Source organism: Salvia splendens, chromosome 13 (genome assembly GCF_004379255.2).
Source record: "Salvia splendens isolate huo1 chromosome 13, SspV2, whole genome shotgun sequence".
Taxonomy (NCBI): Eukaryota; Viridiplantae; Streptophyta; class Magnoliopsida; order Lamiales; family Lamiaceae; genus Salvia; species Salvia splendens.
This window is the reverse complement of record NC_056044.1, coordinates 10655539-10673292: the sequence shown is the minus strand read 5'-3', so window position 1 is coordinate 10673292 and position 17754 is coordinate 10655539. Positions and strand designations below refer to the sequence as shown.

At 41.3% G+C, this 17754-nt stretch overlaps 2 protein-coding genes across 2 annotated transcripts; both read left to right on the top strand.

Annotated features, from left to right (window-relative positions):
• The first annotated feature begins 3305 nt into the window (after nt 1–3305).
• LOC121760475 (translation initiation factor IF-2-like) lies at nt 3306–3956 on the top strand. Its single transcript, XM_042156134.1, has one exon. It carries the CDS (start codon nt 3306–3308, stop codon nt 3954–3956), a length of 651 nt encoding a protein of 216 aa, XP_042012068.1.
• Nucleotides 3957–11408: 7452 nt separating this feature from the next.
• Nucleotides 11409–11846, top strand: LOC121760474. The gene has a single exon (XM_042156133.1). It carries the CDS (start codon nt 11409–11411, stop codon nt 11844–11846), a length of 438 nt encoding a protein of 145 aa, XP_042012067.1.
• Nucleotides 11847–17754: the final 5908 nt, after the last annotated feature.

Sequence of the window (17754 nt, the reverse complement as noted above, 5' to 3'; positions counted from 1 at the left end):
TCCGTCCCGGACTACTTGCACTTATTTCCTTTCTGGGCGTCCCAAGTTATTTGCACTCTTTCCATTTTTAGTAAAAATTATCACCTACAGCCGCAATTGTTGACTTTGCTATACACTCATTCCTTAATCTCCGTGCCGAAAAGGAAATGTGCGAGTAGTCCGGGACGGAGGGAGTACTTTAATACTCCCTCCGTCCCATAATAGATGTCACACTTTCCTTTCTATTTTGTCCCCATAAAAGATGTCACATTTCCTATTTCGGAAAAAGCTCCCTCTCACATTTATATAAATATATTATTTTCTATCTCCACCTAACACAAAAAACAATATCTCCTAAAATCGCGTGTCATTCCTCAAATGTGTCATTTATTATGGGACGGAGGGAGTATATTATATCTTAATCACCAAGAATCCAATCTACTCAGAGCGTAGACCGAGTATAAATTATTTAATATTTCTGAAATTAAATATTCCTTAACTTGTACGACCCGTCTAATTGCGTTGATCGGACAACGATTCCAACATCTAGAACACGCAGATATCAGTTAGAGTTGATGTTACAGCTCTGGATGTGTTTAAATCAGTGTTTTAAAAACTGGACCGGACCGGTCGGTTCGACCGGTTCGGCTGCGAACTGGTGCGCTGTCTGGTCCGGTTTGCACGTTAAAACCGTCATCTTATTGAGCCGTTTCAGACCAGAAAAATCAGACGGTTGGGCCGAAAACCGCTGGCCGGTTGAGCTGGTTTTTCAATTTTGTTTTGTATATCCAGGCTTTTAGCAATGAACCTTCGGCTGGTTTCTCTTCCGCTCTACCGAAAATTATCATACATCTGAGGTGCAATGAGGTGGAGAAAGAAATAAAAAAATGATCAACAAGGTTTAAGAAATAGGACATAGATTGAGAGAGGATTGAGAAGTAGAACAAAGATTGAGAAAGAGAAAAGCTGCTGGAATATGATTTCAAAATTTTGTGGTGGACGCATTTTTTGATATGGCGGCGTGTTGGATAAAAATTAGGCTTGGGGGATTTAAATATGGGGGTGCGTAGGCATGCACAAACCGACCCGGCCCGGCGGTTAACCGCCGGTTCGGGCCCGCCGGTTCATGAACCGGAACCGGGCCCGGAACCGGCGGGTTGAACCGGCAGAAGGGTTGAAGGGTCGGAAGGGCCGGTTCAGGTTCGGCAATATATTGAACCTGAACCGGCGGTTCAAAACCGGCGGTTCGGCGGTTCGAACCGCCGGTTCAAAGGGTTAAATAGTGTTTCGTAGGTTAGGGGTTCGTAGGGTTCGCGTAGGGGTTTAGTATAGCCGTTGGAACCGGCGGTTCGCGGGGTAAACCGCCGGTTTTTCGCGGTAAACCGCCGGTTTGTCGGGGTAATCCGCCGGTTCGGGAGCCGGTTTCTGACGGTTCCGGCAACTTTTCAGAGGCTAGGCCGTAGGGTCAGTGTGTAGGCCTGCAAAACCGGTCAGAAACCGCCGGTTTTCGGTCAGAAACCGGCGGTTTTCTGACGGAAACCGTGGACAACCCGCCGGTTTAGGGTTGAACCGCCATATGTTTTTGTATATGCAAAAACAATTACATAATTGTATTTGTATATTCTCTAGTCGATGAAGTATATTTCTCTATACGGCTAAATGAGGGAAACTTTTGACAATTCTACTATATTTGTTGATTGTTAGACGAAACTCAACATTTAAAGTTGAATTGCTAAAGGTGTCCTTAATTTAGTTATGTAGAAAGATTTTCTTCGCCGGTTAAGAGTATATATATAATACACTTATACGTTTAAGAACTTCAACATCGTTTCTTGTCATTTGTAATTAGTTCTTCACTAGTAGTCTCATTTGTATTTAAATTTTGTTTAAGACTTCAAGACCGCCATATGTTTTCAATTTGTAATTGTTGTAACTTGTAACGTGTAATTTGTAAACATGCAATTTCAATAAAATTGCAACTTTATCCGTATTTTTTTCAATTTTATTTACTCACATTTCATAAAAAAACAAACTTGAAAAGTGTAATGTAAGTTGATTAAAATTGAAAAATTGAAAAATGCAAAAAAAAAAAAAAAATTCGTCGAACCGTCGAACCGGCCCGGAACCGGCGGTTCAAGCCGAAAACCGGCGGTTTTGAACCGCCCCGTAACCCGCCGGTTTTTTGAACCGGAACCGGAACCGCCGGGAGCTAGGCGGGCCGGTTCAGGTTCATACATTCCCCGACCCTTGAACCGCCGGTTCATGACCCTGAACCGGCGGTTTTCGACCCTTGTGCATGCCTAGGGGTGTGGGCCGTGTGGCTTGTGAGGAAAGAGAATTATATTTTTAGAATTTCAAATTCTATTTTATTTTAAAAGAATATTACTCTCTTTGTCCCACTTAGGATGACACATTTTTCTTTTTAGTTTGTCCCAACTAAAATGACATATTTTCATTTTCTGAAAACTTTTCCTCTCCAATTAATACACCCAACTACTTTTTCTCACTCCTATTAAAATATTTATATTTCTTTCTCTCTATTTTAATACTTACACCCACCTTTTATCTCTTCAATTAAACACTTTAACCAATAACACTTAAAGTCTTGTGCCGGCCATGAAATGTGTCATGTTAGCCGGGACGGAGGGAGTAGTATATGTTAACTTCTAGTAATACGATATTGTGGTGTATGGATTAAGGGAAAGTACTATAATATTTTTAATTACATATATTATATTACATGGCATGTCAAATTGATGATAAGAGTGCTATAAATGATTATTTAAGTATTATAATTTGAATTTATTATCTATATTTGTTGTTATGTTTAAGTATTTTACTAAAAAGATTTGAATTTATGTGTAATTGAGCTATTAATGTTAATATATATTTACTTATATATATATTTATATGTATGTTACATTATAACGGTTCGACCAGTGGTTCGGCCTGTCCGACTATTTGAATCGTGAACCAATAGCTATACCAGTTCGCTTATTGGCCGATTTTTCAAACATTGGTTTAAGAGTGTCCACAATGGGGGAGCCGCTGCCCGCGGCTCGGTGCGCGGCTCCCCATTGCAGAGGCCGAGAGCCGGGGCCCTAGGGCGAGAGACGTGGCTGAGCCGCGGCCGCGGCCTTCACGCGGCTGAGCCGTGTGAGCCGCGGCCCTCCATTGCATCGAACCGCGTTTCGAAGCTGGGACGCGGATTATAATTTTTTTTTTAATTTCGAAATTTTTTTATAAATATACACTCCCATTTCCATTTTTTCACTTCATTCTACACTTCCAATCCCTTCAGTTTACACTCTCAAACACTACAAAAAATGCAAGGTGGAGATGCTAATTCCCCGGGGTATGGAGACTGGGGATACGACAACTTCCCCAATCAGACGTGGAGTCCGCACTCGCCCCAATTCCGGGTCCAGCCATCCCAGCAGAGGAACTTGGTTCGCCAACCATCGGGGTTCGGGGATTACCGACCGAATATGGACGTGATCAACAACCCGTCCCAGCAATTCCAATCCTCCCAATTCCAATACTCTCCATCTCCTCTGTCTGAATCTGATAGATACACATGGGAACAGTTGATGGGTACACCGGAGACCCCGACATCCGGTAGTGTGGAGATGGAGGCCCCCACCGGGGGTCGCCGAACCGGCGGTGGTGGGAGGCGAGGCGGCGGCGGTAGTGGAAGGCGAGGCGGTGGCGGTGGGGGGCGAGGCGGCAGAGAACATGGGCCCACCGGCGGCGGGCGAGGCGGAGACAGAGAGCCGGCCACCGGGGATGGCCGAGGCGGTGGTGATCGGCGGGGCGAGAAGTACAACGACGACGAATCCCTTGCTGTTGCGCGGGCTTGGGAGGCGGTCACGACGAATCCGGTCATCGGCACAGATCAGACCGACATTTGCTTCTGGAGGCGCGTCCTGACTGTGTACAACGGCTTCAAACCAGAAGGCAGTGCCGGACGTGATTAAGGCCAGATCCGGAAGAAGTTCGGCCGGATCAGTAGAGCTGTGAAGAGGTTCAGGAACATTTACGAGAGACAGCTCCAGAATGCCGAAAGCGGTCGCAGCGAAGCCGGCGTACGGGCGTTATCGTATCAGTTGTTTAATACTGAAAGCTGGCCCAAGTTCACCTACTGGAATGAATACATGCTTCTCCGAGACTCCCCTCAATTCAAGGCGATCTGCGACGATGAGACCGGTCCTACTGGGAAGCGGACAAAAATCGGGGCCGACGGCACCTACAGCAGTGGTACCGACTCACGTGCATTCGACCTGAATGACGATGTGAGGGATGAGCCCCCCTCGACAATGTCGAGGTGCCAGCGCCCGCAGGGCCAACAATCCGCCATCCGGGAAGCTAGATCCGCTTACCAAGTCTCTCGGGCGAGCGTGGCGACACCGCACCCTTCACCACCGACCGCGGCGTTGACTCAAACACTGGAGTTGCAGATGATGAAGCAACTCCAGGATAAGTTGTCCTTGTACGAGAAGTCGACGGACCCTATCACCAAGATGATGTACTACGACCTCATTCTTAGGTTGAGGTCGAAGTTGGGCTTCTCCGATGGGTCGGCGACGGGCGAAGCAAGCGGCAGTGGGGCCGGTGTCGGCGGCGGTGGAGGAGGTGAAGAAGATGTGCCGGATTCCGATGACGCCACCGAGTAGTTAGCGGTGGCGTTTTTTTATCTTTTTATGTTGTGTTTTTTAAAAATTTTCGTTGTAGAATTTTCCCCTATCAAAAATACGACGAAAATTTATCTATAATTCGTAACTTTATTAAATTATGTTAGATCACAAATTATTAGTCTACAAAAATTTAATATAGTTAAATTAAAAAATAACATTAAAAAAGAAAATAAATTAAATTTTTTTTAAAGGTTCACATTTGGTGGCCCTTGTTATTTTTATTATAATTTTGACTTTTACCATTGTGAAGGCCACAAGAGAGCCACAAATGGTGGCCGGGCCACATTTGATGGCCTTTGAAGGCCACCATTGTGGACACTCTAAATATATTGGTTGCCTTCAGGAAGAATCTGCAAAAGAAGTACTACTGATCCTTCCCAATCTTTAAGGAGAATCTCATTCTAAGTCACGTGTTATGTTCGCCCTCCATGTCTAAAAATGTTTGAAGACAAAACTAAATGTAAAAGCTAAGTAATAACCTTTGTGTACTCTCGAAACTAATTTAGTTCGACAGCGCCTTGAAGAAGCCGAACTGCGTGAGGTCGATGAGCGGCGCGTTTTCCTTGGAAGCCTTGTCGAAGAGGATGCTCCGGTGTTTGCAGATAAGACCATGTCCAGCGTTGACATGGACGTGCTTCTTGCGATTCTTCTTGAATCTGGTGGTCATTTTCTCCGGCGGGGAGAGAGGAGGGCGGCGATGCGAGGCAGACCACGATCATGCCTTAACTCATGGTTTTATCTTTTTAGTAACCGAGGGGAATTTGAAAATTCACGATAAAGTTGCACCTAGTGCTGGGGTAAAAACATAATCTCCCCTTCTATTCGGGGTATGAGCAGTCCCAGAGTAATTTTTATCTTTTTAGTAATTGAGGGGAATTTGAAAATTCACGATAAAGTTGCGCTCAGTGCTGGGGTAAAAACATAATCTCTCCTTCTATTCGGGATATGAGCAGTCCCAGAGTAATTTGCCAAAATGTCGATCCTCATGATAGAAATCCATGGGTTCCATCCTAAAACCAATTGGTGATAGAAACAGTGACCCATTAAAATTATATAGTGGTTTCAAGTCTATGTGAACATCGATGTGGGATAGTTATATTTTATACTCCCTCTGTGCCACAATAATTTTCATCCTTATTGTGGGCACGAATTTTAAGATATGTAAAGAAAAGTTGGTTGGAATAGTTGGTGGAATGTGAGATTCACTTTTTTTATATTGATTTTATAATAAAATGTGAGTGAAGTGAATTAGTGGAATGTGTGACCTACTTACTATTTATGGTAAAAATGAAGTGTGATAATTATTGTACAACAGACCGAAATGAAAAAGAGTGACAGTTATTATGGGACGGTTCAATTACCAACACCATCCTTCAAACCATTTAAGGTGAACTTGGAGGGTTGGACTATTTTTTCTGATTGGTTGGACCTGCCCAATTTTTTTCGATTGATTAGAACACTATCCCAAATTTTAAACCCAGATATAATGCTGGGTTAGTCATTTTTTTTCGCTTTCAGCCCTGCTAGGTCAGTTAAATTTGACCCACGATCGGCAATCCGCTGTGATACCATGATTGAAATTCATGGGTTCCATCCTAAAACCAGTTGGTAATAGGAGGAGTGACCCATTATAATTATATAGTGGTTTCAAGTCTATGTGAACACTGATGTGAGATAGTTGTATTTTTATACCCCCTCTGTTCCACAGTAAAAGTCATGATATTTCTTTACACTTACTTTACTCAACACTTACTTTTAGTAAAAGTCAAGATATTTCTTCGCACTTACTTTACTCTCTCTACCTTTTTTCATTTCTTTTTTTATTCTTTTTTTATTTAACTCAACACAATTTTCTTAAATCGCGTGCCGAAAAGAAACGCCTCCACTATTATGGAACGGAAGGAGTATAGTTTCAATTGCCAACACACCGATCGTATGTCGGAGAAGAAAGACTGGATGCCTGGGCTGCCTAGGGTTCGCCAAATGTGAATGTGAGAAAGGAGAATCTTCGATTGTAAGGTAAGTTGAGGGGAAGAAGTGTACCTGCACAACCATTCTTGATGTACTCCCTCCATTCCTCAAATTTTGGCACATTTTGACCGTGCACGGGTTTAAAAAATGTAAAGTAGATTGAAAATGTAGTAGAATTTGTATCATAATAAAATGTGACTGAGTATGAAATATTAGAATGTGGGGTCCACTATAAAAAATGGTAAAAAGTGAAATGCGACAAATTTTATAGGACGGATGAAAATGAAAATATGTGACAAATTTTCAGGGACGGAGGGAGTAATAAATGAAACAAGAATTGAAAACCACCTAATTCCGCTGTTTCGTTTCTTGTGTTATATGGAATGAACATGAGTGCGAGCTTTCCCATATTTAGCGGCTGGACACTAATGAAATGAACAACTGACTTAATTAGCCCGTAATTGTGCCTATTTCTGCGCATTTCAGGGAAGGTAAACGGATACGAACTACAGATAATACTAAAATGTAATGTCCAAGGACTGAAAAAATATGCTCCATATATCTATATTATTTCAATAAAATTATTATAAGTATCAAATATACAAATTACAATGTGTATAAATATGAATGCATATTATACGCATATATAAAACGGAAGTTTTGGAAAAGTAACCAAAATACCATTGTAAATTAGAATAGTATCATATAATAAATTAATTTTTTAATATAAATATAATTAATTTTTAATTTTAATGTTTTTACCTTTTGGCTTTCCATTTTCTTATAACCACCATTAATTTAATGGTTGTTTCATAATGATTTAATTTTATGATTTTTCATATTCTCAATTTGTGCATATAAAAGGCCTGAAGTGTAGATGGATATCACAACTCAAATCATTTATCTATTTTCTCTCATTTGTATAATTATATTCGAACATCCTAGCATTGAGTCCACATTTGTTTCCTCATTCATTTTTATTTCTTTTTTTCATTTCATTTATTTTATTCTCCATTTTGTATTAATCTTTGCGAAAAAAGATGTGCGTTGAATTATTGGACCACAATTAAATTGGGCTGGGTGTTCCCAAGCCCGTTGTGAAATAATTTTGTGGCCCAAAGTGAATCAGGCCACCTTAGTTAATTCACTTACCTGAATCACCCGATGGCCGTCACATGTGCACTCAACGCGGATCACGAGTCCTGACCATTGGATGAAGGGCTGTGTTTGTTTACTGAGTTATGTTACTCCACCTTTTCTCATTCATTCATTTTGTTTGTCTAATTCTCTTTCTCTAGCCGATGAGTTGCTCTCCCTTCTCTCTACTCCCTTTCTCTCTCCGAGGCTATTTCACCGGTCATCTTTTCCGATCTTCTTCCTCCACCGATGATTCTCTGTGTAACACCCGTACTTTTTAAGTACTAAATTATTATATATCTTGAATAAAAAAAATAATAATAATAAAATGTTATCGTCATGTTATGCTTCTCGTTAAATGTGCTATGGAAAGTAGTATGGTTTTTATGTGATGATGGGGGTTTTGGAACGTCCTTTTTATTTAATTGTGGAACTTTGGGAGACATGTTGAAGGTCTCGTCGAATTAATGATGATGATGTTGCTATGATTAGCATGATGAATGAAGTACGTGGAGATGAATATTTTCTTATGGAAGACGACGTGCGTAAATCGAGGAATGGTTGAAGGAATTATATTTGGAACAACACCAACTATAGGTTGTGCCGTTCAACGTACTTTAATTTTTGTTTGTGAAGAACGAGTTAAGAAAATTTAATAAAGAACCGTGAATTTTAATTATCGAAGGAAAATACGAAAATATAAAGTATGAATTTATGTTGGGCTTTGCAAATTTAATTAGAGTCCAATTGTCTATCTACAAAATAGTTTGGACCCTAACTATTTAAAAGTCTAACTAAATAATAATAATTCCAATATGGGCTTACAATAACTTGAGCCCAACAACACTTAAATTAAGTGAAGCCCAAAATTACTCCAAGTAAATGGGAGCAAGCCCAAAGACCCCCCTTTTTTTTCTTCTTCTCCTTCTCCATGTAGTTGATGGTTTTCATACGAAAAAAAACTCTCCACCTCCAACTCTTTCACCTTCTTCCACCATCAATGCTTCCATCCAAAAGTCACCCCAAACCTTTACATTAGCCTTCCATCTCTTCAACACATTACACTACACAAAAGAAGAAAAAAAAAGAAGAGAGAGTGAGAGAGAACCGAGAGAGAGCCGAGAGAGAAACCGAAGAGAAGAGGAGGAGGATTCTTTTTCACCATTCTTGTTCTTTCACCACCAAAACCAACCAAGTTGAAGGTATAATTCTCAATTCCTAAAGCATGATGTATATATATATATATATTGCCATCATTCCATAATTCTTCCATAACCAACTCAACCAACTCAACTTGTAAAACAAATCAAACGATCGCCGTACGTAATCGAAAGTCTCAAAGAACTTAACTTTATAATGGGAGTGTTGTTGCGGGTTAAATCGGGGTCGTTCGGGGTGGTTTCGGAGAAGGAAAAGCCGCCGCCGGCGACGGGCAGCGGCGGACAGCCGCGCTCGACGTTCCCCGGTGGCGACGGCAGTAGCTCCCCCTCCCCGCGTCAGCAGCAGCGGCGCCGTGCGATCTCCTCTGCGGCAGCAGCTTCCCGACAGCGTAGTAGCGACGGCGGCTGCCAGCAGGGACGACGACGACAGCTGCAATGGATGCCAGGATCTCGACGACGGTACTGCGGTGATAACCTCGACGTCTCCGGTGGGGCAGCGAGCCGAGGCGAACGACGGAAGAGGCTGGTAGCCACTGTCGAAATAATTATAATTTGGAGAAAATAAAGATTGGGCCTCTCTTGGAGTTATAGTAGTTGGCCTTCTTAATTTAATTGAAGATAAAGTGGGGAAATAATTAAGTTTCGGGCCTTTTAAATAAATATTTAGTCCGATAATTTAATAGTGACTAAGTAGTTACGTAATTTCCGAATGATGCAAAGGATGAATAATTTTATCTCAAGTCCGAAATAATTAATTCAAAGGAAAGTAATTGATGAAAGTGAGTTAAGCGCTTAATCAAAATCTTGGGATTAAATCCTATATCATGGAGGAAAAATATGAGGAGTCAACGAAGGAGTTATAAGCGTAAACGGTCGACCGGCGCCGCACGCGACGCCTTGGGCGGCCGCCGAATAATCGAAAATGCACGAAAACCGAGTAACGAGATAAAAGACTTTAATTAGAGTGCATGCATTCTAAATGTTTTCGTTATTGAGATTGATGTGTACTTTAATTGTTTTTCGAAAAGGTGGTTCGCACGCTCGTTAAAGTCGGATCGAGAAGTTATAAAAGTACTGAGGTGGGCTTTACTACTTAAATTCTTTTATTTTGAAATGATATGTTTATGGTGAAATAAGGGTGGTTTAAAATAGTATGTCATGTCGTTTTTATGTTTTGAATTGCCCATCTGATTGTCTACTGGGATAATATCCTACTAGACTTTGATAGTTAACGAATTCGGGTCTGACTAGGGAGTGAGTCCCTACTCGGACTAGTGCACTGATAGGGATCGTGAGCCGTCCCCTAGGTCGGCCGGTCCAGTGATCGAGATTGTGGCCACAGTCTCGTTTCACATGATGGTTCAGATATGGTACATGAGGGAGGATGACGATGATGTTTGCATGCGCATGCACCTTTTTATGGAAATGATTTTAGTGTTTCTCGGCATTTTTTAAAGTAAAACCTGAGTTTCACTCAACGGTGGCTTGACATAACTTTATTGATGAAATGTATTTTGGGCTTGAGTTCACTGAGTGCACCAAGTACTCAGCCCCTGCATATGTTTTCCCTATGTGCAGGTTGAGCGTGGACGGGAGACGGAGGATGTTGAGCATTTGGACAAAGACGGGATTCAATAAACGTTCCGGTTACTATTGTGTCTTCATACATAGTAGTAGCTAACTCTCAATTGCTTCCGCTACGTCAAGTTTTTTTTAGCTCCCATGTTTTCTTTATTCTGTTGAACTATGTTTCCCACGAACTTTGTGATTCGTGATTTCAGACTATAATTGGTAATAAAGTTCATATTTTGATCTACATATCGTACCCCTTGATTGTTTCCCCATTCTTCCCCGCTTCTTTTTTTCCCCCATTATTCGCGATCCACCTTGCTTTCTATCCTTAGGAAGTGCGGTCGTGACAGAATGGTATCAGAGCAACTTTTCCTTCCGCTCTGAACCGAGAGTCTCTTATTCAATCTAGTCTAGACTCGTTTCACTTGACTAAAAGAGTATTCATTGAAGGCTCAACATTCCGTCTCGCCGCGCTCAACGAAAGAAAAGGTAAAATGTTTTGAAATGAGAAATGTTTATGCAATTGATGTTCGACGTGATGATGAATGGAGTATGATTGACAATATTATGAGATGTAGACTTCAAAGGCCTTAGATGTAGGCTAATTGTATACGCGCGGACTGTACTTTTTTTAAGGCAATGTATTTATCGATGAAACGATGAGGCTTAGAAAAGAGCGAATTCCAAGTGGTGATGAGTAAAGATTTGGATAATTGTACTAACGTGTGTGTTAATCAGAATGCGTCCCAGACGCGCAGCAGTTCATCACGAAAATGAGGCCAGTAATGAAACCCAGAGTAGTGTGGGACCCGAAGGACAACCACCACCACCACCGCAACTAGAACGAAACATCGAAAAGGAATTTTGAAAGGAATGCCCTCCGGTGTTTGATGGAATGGGAGATCCGGCTAACGCTGAAACATGGATACGTGCCATAGAGCGCATATTTAAATTCCTAAGGTGCACCAATCAGGAACGTCTATCTTGCGTGATCTACCAGCTCACTGAGTCCGCAGAATATTGGTGGGAGACCAAGCAGCGAACGATGTCGCGTGAACAACTGGACGCCCTAACTTGGGAAAACTTCAAAGAGGAATTATATGATATGTATATTCCGAGGAGTTACCGTAAAGCTAAAGAGGCTGAATTCTACAATCTGAAGCAAGGGCGGATGACAGTGACTGAATATGACCGTGCCCTATGCGATATGTCTCGTTATGCGCCAGAACAAGTGAATACTGATGAGAAAATGGCGGAGAAATTTTGTGATGGTTTGAGACACGAAATAAGAATGGCCTTGGCATGCCGTGGAAGACTCTCGTATGCCGAATAACTGTCTCGTGCTTTGGATGTGGAGGAAGCAATGCCAAGAGAAAGGACAACAACGCCTACTACCCCAACGCCACCTACACCACAACAAAATTTTCGCGAGAAGAGAAAGTGGGATGGGAACCGAGAATCCTTCGACAACAAAAGGTTTCAAGGTACCCCAAACTCTGCACGGGGTAAAGGAAAACAAGCTACTCCCTACCAAGGTGGAGAGTACCGTCAGAGAGCGCCTTCCTGCGCCAAGTGCCAGAAGAATCATTGGGGTGAATGCAGAATTGAGACTAATGTATGCTACAAATGTGGTGGAGATGGACATTTTGCCAAAGAGTGCCCGAGCAACAACCATGCTGGTTATGAGGAGGCTAGATGAGAACTCGAGGATAAAAGGAAAGAGAAGTACCCGGATTTGTATGTTAGAAATGAGCAAATTTCGGGACGCAATTTCTGTTAAGGTGGATAGAATGTAACACCCGTACTTTTTATGTACTAAATTATTATATATCTTGAATAAAAAAAAATAATAATAAAATGTTATCGTCATGTTATGCTTCTCGTTAAATGTGCTATGGAAAGTAGTATGGTTTTTATGTGATGATGGGGGTTTTGGAACGTCCTTTTTATTTTGATTGTGGAACTTTGGGAGACATGTTGAAGGTCTCGTCGAAATAATGATGATGATGTTGCTATGATTAGCATGATGAATGAAGTACGTGGAGATGAATATTTTCTTATGGAAGACGACGTGCGTAAATCGAGGAATGGTTGAAGGAATTATATTTGGAACAACACCAAATATAGGTTGTGCCGTTCAACGTACTTTAATTTTTGTTTGTGAAGAACGAGTTAACAAAATTTAATAAAGAACCGTGAATTTTAATTAACGAAGGAAAATACGAAAATATAAAGTATGAATTTATGTTGGGCTTTGCAAATTTAATTAGAGTCCAATTGTCTATCGACAAAATAGCTTGGACACTAACTATTTAAAAGTCTAACTAAATAATAATAATTCCAATATGAGCTTACAATAACTTGAGCCAACAACACTTAAATTAAGTGAAGCCCAAAATTACTCCAAGTAAATGGGAGCATGCCCAAAGACCCCCCTTTTTTTTCTTCTTCTCATTCTCCATGTAGTCGATGGTTTTCATACGAAAAAAAAACTCTCCACCTCCAACTCTTTCACCTTCTTCCACCATCATTGCTTCCATCCAAAAGTCACCCCAAACCTTTACATTAGCCTTCCATCTCTTCAACACATTACACTACACAAAAGAAGAAAAAAAAAGAAGGGAGAGTGAGAGAGAACCGAGAGAGAGCCGAGAGAGAAACCGAAGGGAAGAGGAGGAGGATTCTTTTTCACCATTCTTGTTCTTTCACCACCAAAACCAACCAAGTTGAAGGTATAATTCTCAATTCCTAAAGCATGAATTGTTGTATGTACATATATATATATATTGCCATCATTCCATAATTCTTCCATAACCAACTCAACCAACTCAACTTGTAAACTAAATCAAACGATCGCCGTACGTAATCGAAAGTCTCAAAGAACTTAACTTTATAATGGGAGTGTTGTTGCGTGTTGAATCGGGGTCGTTAGGGGTGGTTTCGGAGAAGGGAAAGCCGCCGCCGGCGACGGGCAGCGGCGGACAGCCGCGCTCGACGTTCCCCGGTGCGGACAGTGGCTCCCGGTGGCGACGGCAGTAGCTCCCCCTCCCCGCGGCAGCAGCGGCGCCGTGCGATCTCCTCTGCGGCAGCAGCTTCCCGACAGCGTAGCAGCGACGGCGGCTGCCAGCAGGGACGACGACGACAGCTGCAATGGATGCCGGGATCTCGACGACGGTACTGCGGTGATAACCTCGACGTCTCCGGTGGGGCAGCGAGCCGAGGCGAACGATGGAAGAGGCTGGTAGCCACTGTCGAAAGAAAGATAGAGAGAGAGATAAAAGAATTGGGCTTTGTTTTAAAATGTATTTCTTGCGCCTCTCAATAATTATAATTTGGAGAAAATAAAGATTGGGCCTCTCTTGGAGTTATAGTAGTTGGCCTTCTTAATTTAATTGAAGATAAAGTGGGGAAATAATTAAGTTTCGGGCCTTTTAAATAAATTTTTAGTCCGATAATTTAATAGTGACTAAGTAGTTACTTAATTTCCGAATGATGCAAAGGATGAATAATTTTATCTCAAGTCCGAAATAATTAATTCAAAGGAAAGTAATTGGTGAAAGTGAGTTAAGCGCTTAATCAAAATCTTGGGATTAAATCCTATATCATGGAGGAAAAATATGAGGAGTCAACGAATGAGTTATATGCGTAAACGGCCGACCGGCGCCGCACGCGACGCCTTGGGCTGCAGCCGAATAATCGAAAATGCACGGAAACCGAGTAACGAGATAAAAGACTTTAATTAGAGTGCATGCATTCTAAATGTTTTCGTTATTGAGATTGATGTGTACTTTAATTGTTTTTCGAAAAGGTGGTTCGCACGTTCGTTAAAGTCGGATCGAGAAGTTATAAAAGGAAATTTCTAAGCTACTGAGGTGGGCTTTACTACTTAAATTCTTTTATTTTGAAATGATATGTTTATGGTGAAATAAGGGTGGTTTAAAATAGTATGTCATGACGTTTTTATGTTTTGAATTGCCCATCTGATTGTCTACTGGGATAATATCCTACTAGACTTTGATAGTTCACTGAGTGCACCAAGTACTCAGCCCCTGCATATGTTTTCCCTATGTGCAGGTTAAGCGTGGACGGGAGACGGAGGATGTTGAGCATTTGGACAAAGACTGGATTCAATAAACGTTCCGGTTACTATTGTGTCTTCATACATAGTAGTAGCTAACTCTCAATTGCTTCCGCTACGTCAAGTTTTTTTAGCTCCCATGTTTTCTTTATTCTGTTGAACTATGTTTCCCACGAACTTTGTGATTCGTTATTTCAGACTATAATTGGTAATAAAGTTCATCTTTTGATCTACATATCGTACCCCTTGATTGTTTCCCCCTTCTTCCCCGCTTCTTTTTTTCCCCCATTAGTCGCGATCCACCGTGCTTTCTATCCTTAGGAAGTGCGGTCGTGACACTCTGTTTTAGTGAGATTAATTGGTGAGAATCTCAAGTTGTTGAGGTCACTGCTTCAGTTTCCTGTGAGATTTGGTGTAGATTCTGATCGTGAGGTTAGATTTGTTGATGTTCGGAGTAGATCTGTTTCAGTTTCCTGTGAGATTTGGTGTAGATTCCCCCTAAGCATCAAGTGACAACCTCTCTATTTTTTTTTCTTCTTAATAATAGAAAGTGTTATACTTATAGGCTTTTAACTCACTTTTAGAAGGCTTCACAACTAGATCAAAACAAGGATTTTCTATCGTTCTTACTTCCTCCAAACTGATTTTTTTATTAAGGAAAGAGGTCTCAAAAATTGACATGCATCATCTCTTCAAAAAGGGAATCTTCCTTTCTATTTCGCCAGTTTATACTTAACACAAAAGTCCTAAAAAAACTGACACTCTACTTACTTAAAAACCAACATATATACATGCTTGACCTAACTGCACTAACTCCCTCCATTCCCACTTCATTCCTGCTTGTCCCCAAGCATCCCCGATGAAGTGGAAAACATGGCAGTTAGTGTGCACACATTAACGGACATAAACAACACAAGAAAAATACAAATTTCTCACACCTAGACCAAGAATTGGGCTAAGTGGGAGAAAACTCAAAACATCAAACTAACAGAACATACATGCAAAATAAACTTCTCACACTTAGGCCAAGCAATTGACTAAGTGGGAGAAGACACAATCACAGAAACAACAGAAACCAAAGACATGCTATATTTACAAAAACTTCTCACACTTAGACCAAGAATTGGGCTAAGTGGGAGAAGGCACACAAGCACAGATATATACAAACACAACAAAACATGCATAAAAACAGAGATAAACATGCATAACAGAAACTTAACAAAAGGAAATAAAAAACAAAAACAGAAACGTAAAATTACTTGGTTATTGGGGTATTTAATTCTGTTTTTGACTCCCTTGGGAGCTAGGTTTCTGGGGCACTTGCTTCGGGCGGTAAACTTTCACTTTCTTTAGAACCGATGGGGCAGGTTCCTCTGTCTCCTTCATGGCTGGGTTGGGTATGTTCTTCTTCACTGACACGGTTGTGGTTTTGGTAATCACGTCCTTCCTCTTCCTGGACAGTATACTTGCTGGATCACTGGTAGCTTTCTTAAGAGAGGAGGCTCCTGGGGCTAGCTGTTTAGGCTCTCTGCTGGGTCTGGGAGGTATACTCTGTTGTGCCGGGGGAAGTCTCTCCTCGACTAAGGCGAACATCTTCAACATCATAGAGATGGCCTCAGTTATCTTCTCGTTTTGCACCTCCATTGCTCCCTTTAGTCCCACAACAGGTAAGCTCACATTTCTCATCTCATTCCTGACCTCTCTCATCTCGCGTCGCCACTCCTCCCTTTCAGCATTGGTCGGCATCTTCACTTCCTCCATCTTCACAGTTGCCACTTCGGGTTTACCTAGTTCGTAAGACTGGATTTCTCCATTTTTCATATACAACATCACTTTGTTGAAGAAAAACGCCAGGTTGAATAGCTCTGGGGCATCGCACATGGGAAGATTGAACACTGATGAGTCTCGTTCTCGGCCTTGGTTACTGGTCAGTATAAGGTGCTTTATTGGATAATATTTGCAAAATAGTTGTTAAAGTGTGCAGGTTGAAGTACTAAATCAGGAAAAAAAGGTTCAGAAGGAATTCGAGTGAAAAAGCTGCGAAAAGTGTGCAACTGGTTAGTATGAGCAGAAAATACGCAAACTGGTTAGTATGAGCAGAAAATACGCAAACTGGTCAGGATGGATGCTACAGAACTGGACACGAGAAGGAAGGACTTGCTTGGAATAATCACCTATCTAAAGAAGGGCAAAATTGTCATTCCACATGAAGAGAAAGCCCTAGAAATTAGGGCAAGCCACCCTATAAATAGGAGCTGAACATAAAGAAAAGGGGGGAATTTTTGACACCACTTCACTTGGGACTTATCATCACTACTACATCACTTTTGAGGAGAATAACTCCACTAGCTCTTAGTTCCATCTAAATCCAGCAGCCTGACTTGAAGATTCCAGCCACCTGCCGGCGAGGAGCACCATGCCTGATTCATTCCAGCCGCCGTAGTTCCAGAAATTCCTCCAGTTTCAGTTTCCGATGAGCCAAACAATCTTTTACTTGCTTTGTTTTTAAGATTTCTTAGTTTAAGTACTTGTTTTTGCTTGCCTTTGACTTGGATTCCAGTAGCTACTTAGTTGGAACATCTTTTGGGTGATAAAAATCTTGAATGCAATGAAGTTTATTGTGGTTTTGTTTTGTGTTTCAGCTTGCTTATTATTTCTTTCTGCCTAGTAGCTAGATCTGGTAGTTTTACGTTGATTTCTGTTGTTTAAGTGCTTGAATCTGCTTTGCTTAGTTAGATCTAGTTTTTCCTCAAGTGCTTACAAGTTCTAATCGATTTAAGTTTCTAAAAATGCATGGAATTCGTTTCTGCTTGTTTCTGTCACCCTGTCCCGCTGACCAGTTTGCGTAGATCTCAGTTTTCTTAGCTTTCGTTCTTGATTTCAAGTTAAATATTGCATTCACGAATTTTCAAGCTTGAGCATTCATCAATTGAGTTTGTCAGATCTTATTAGTTTAGCTTGGTGAGGAAGAAAATGTCACAATCAAAGAATGGGACCACTTGTGTTGCTTTTGTTGCTTTATGCTTTTGTACTTGCACTTTTTCTGCTTTTCTACACACCCAGCAGACAGTCTGCCAGCATGTCCTTTGATTCCCTTTACCTTTTGTCTAGCCATTTTTAGTAAGTTTCGTCTAGTAGCTTCTCACATGCACACTCGCACCCT

Excerpts from the sequence above, each read along its gene's own strand:
- LOC121760475 (XM_042156134.1), top strand. The coding sequence starts at position 3,306 with ATGCAAGGTGGAGATGCTAATTCCCCGGGGTATGGAGACTGGGGATAC.
- LOC121760474 (XM_042156133.1), top strand. The coding sequence starts at position 11,409 with ATGGGAGATCCGGCTAACGCTGAAACATGGATACGTGCCATAGAGCGC.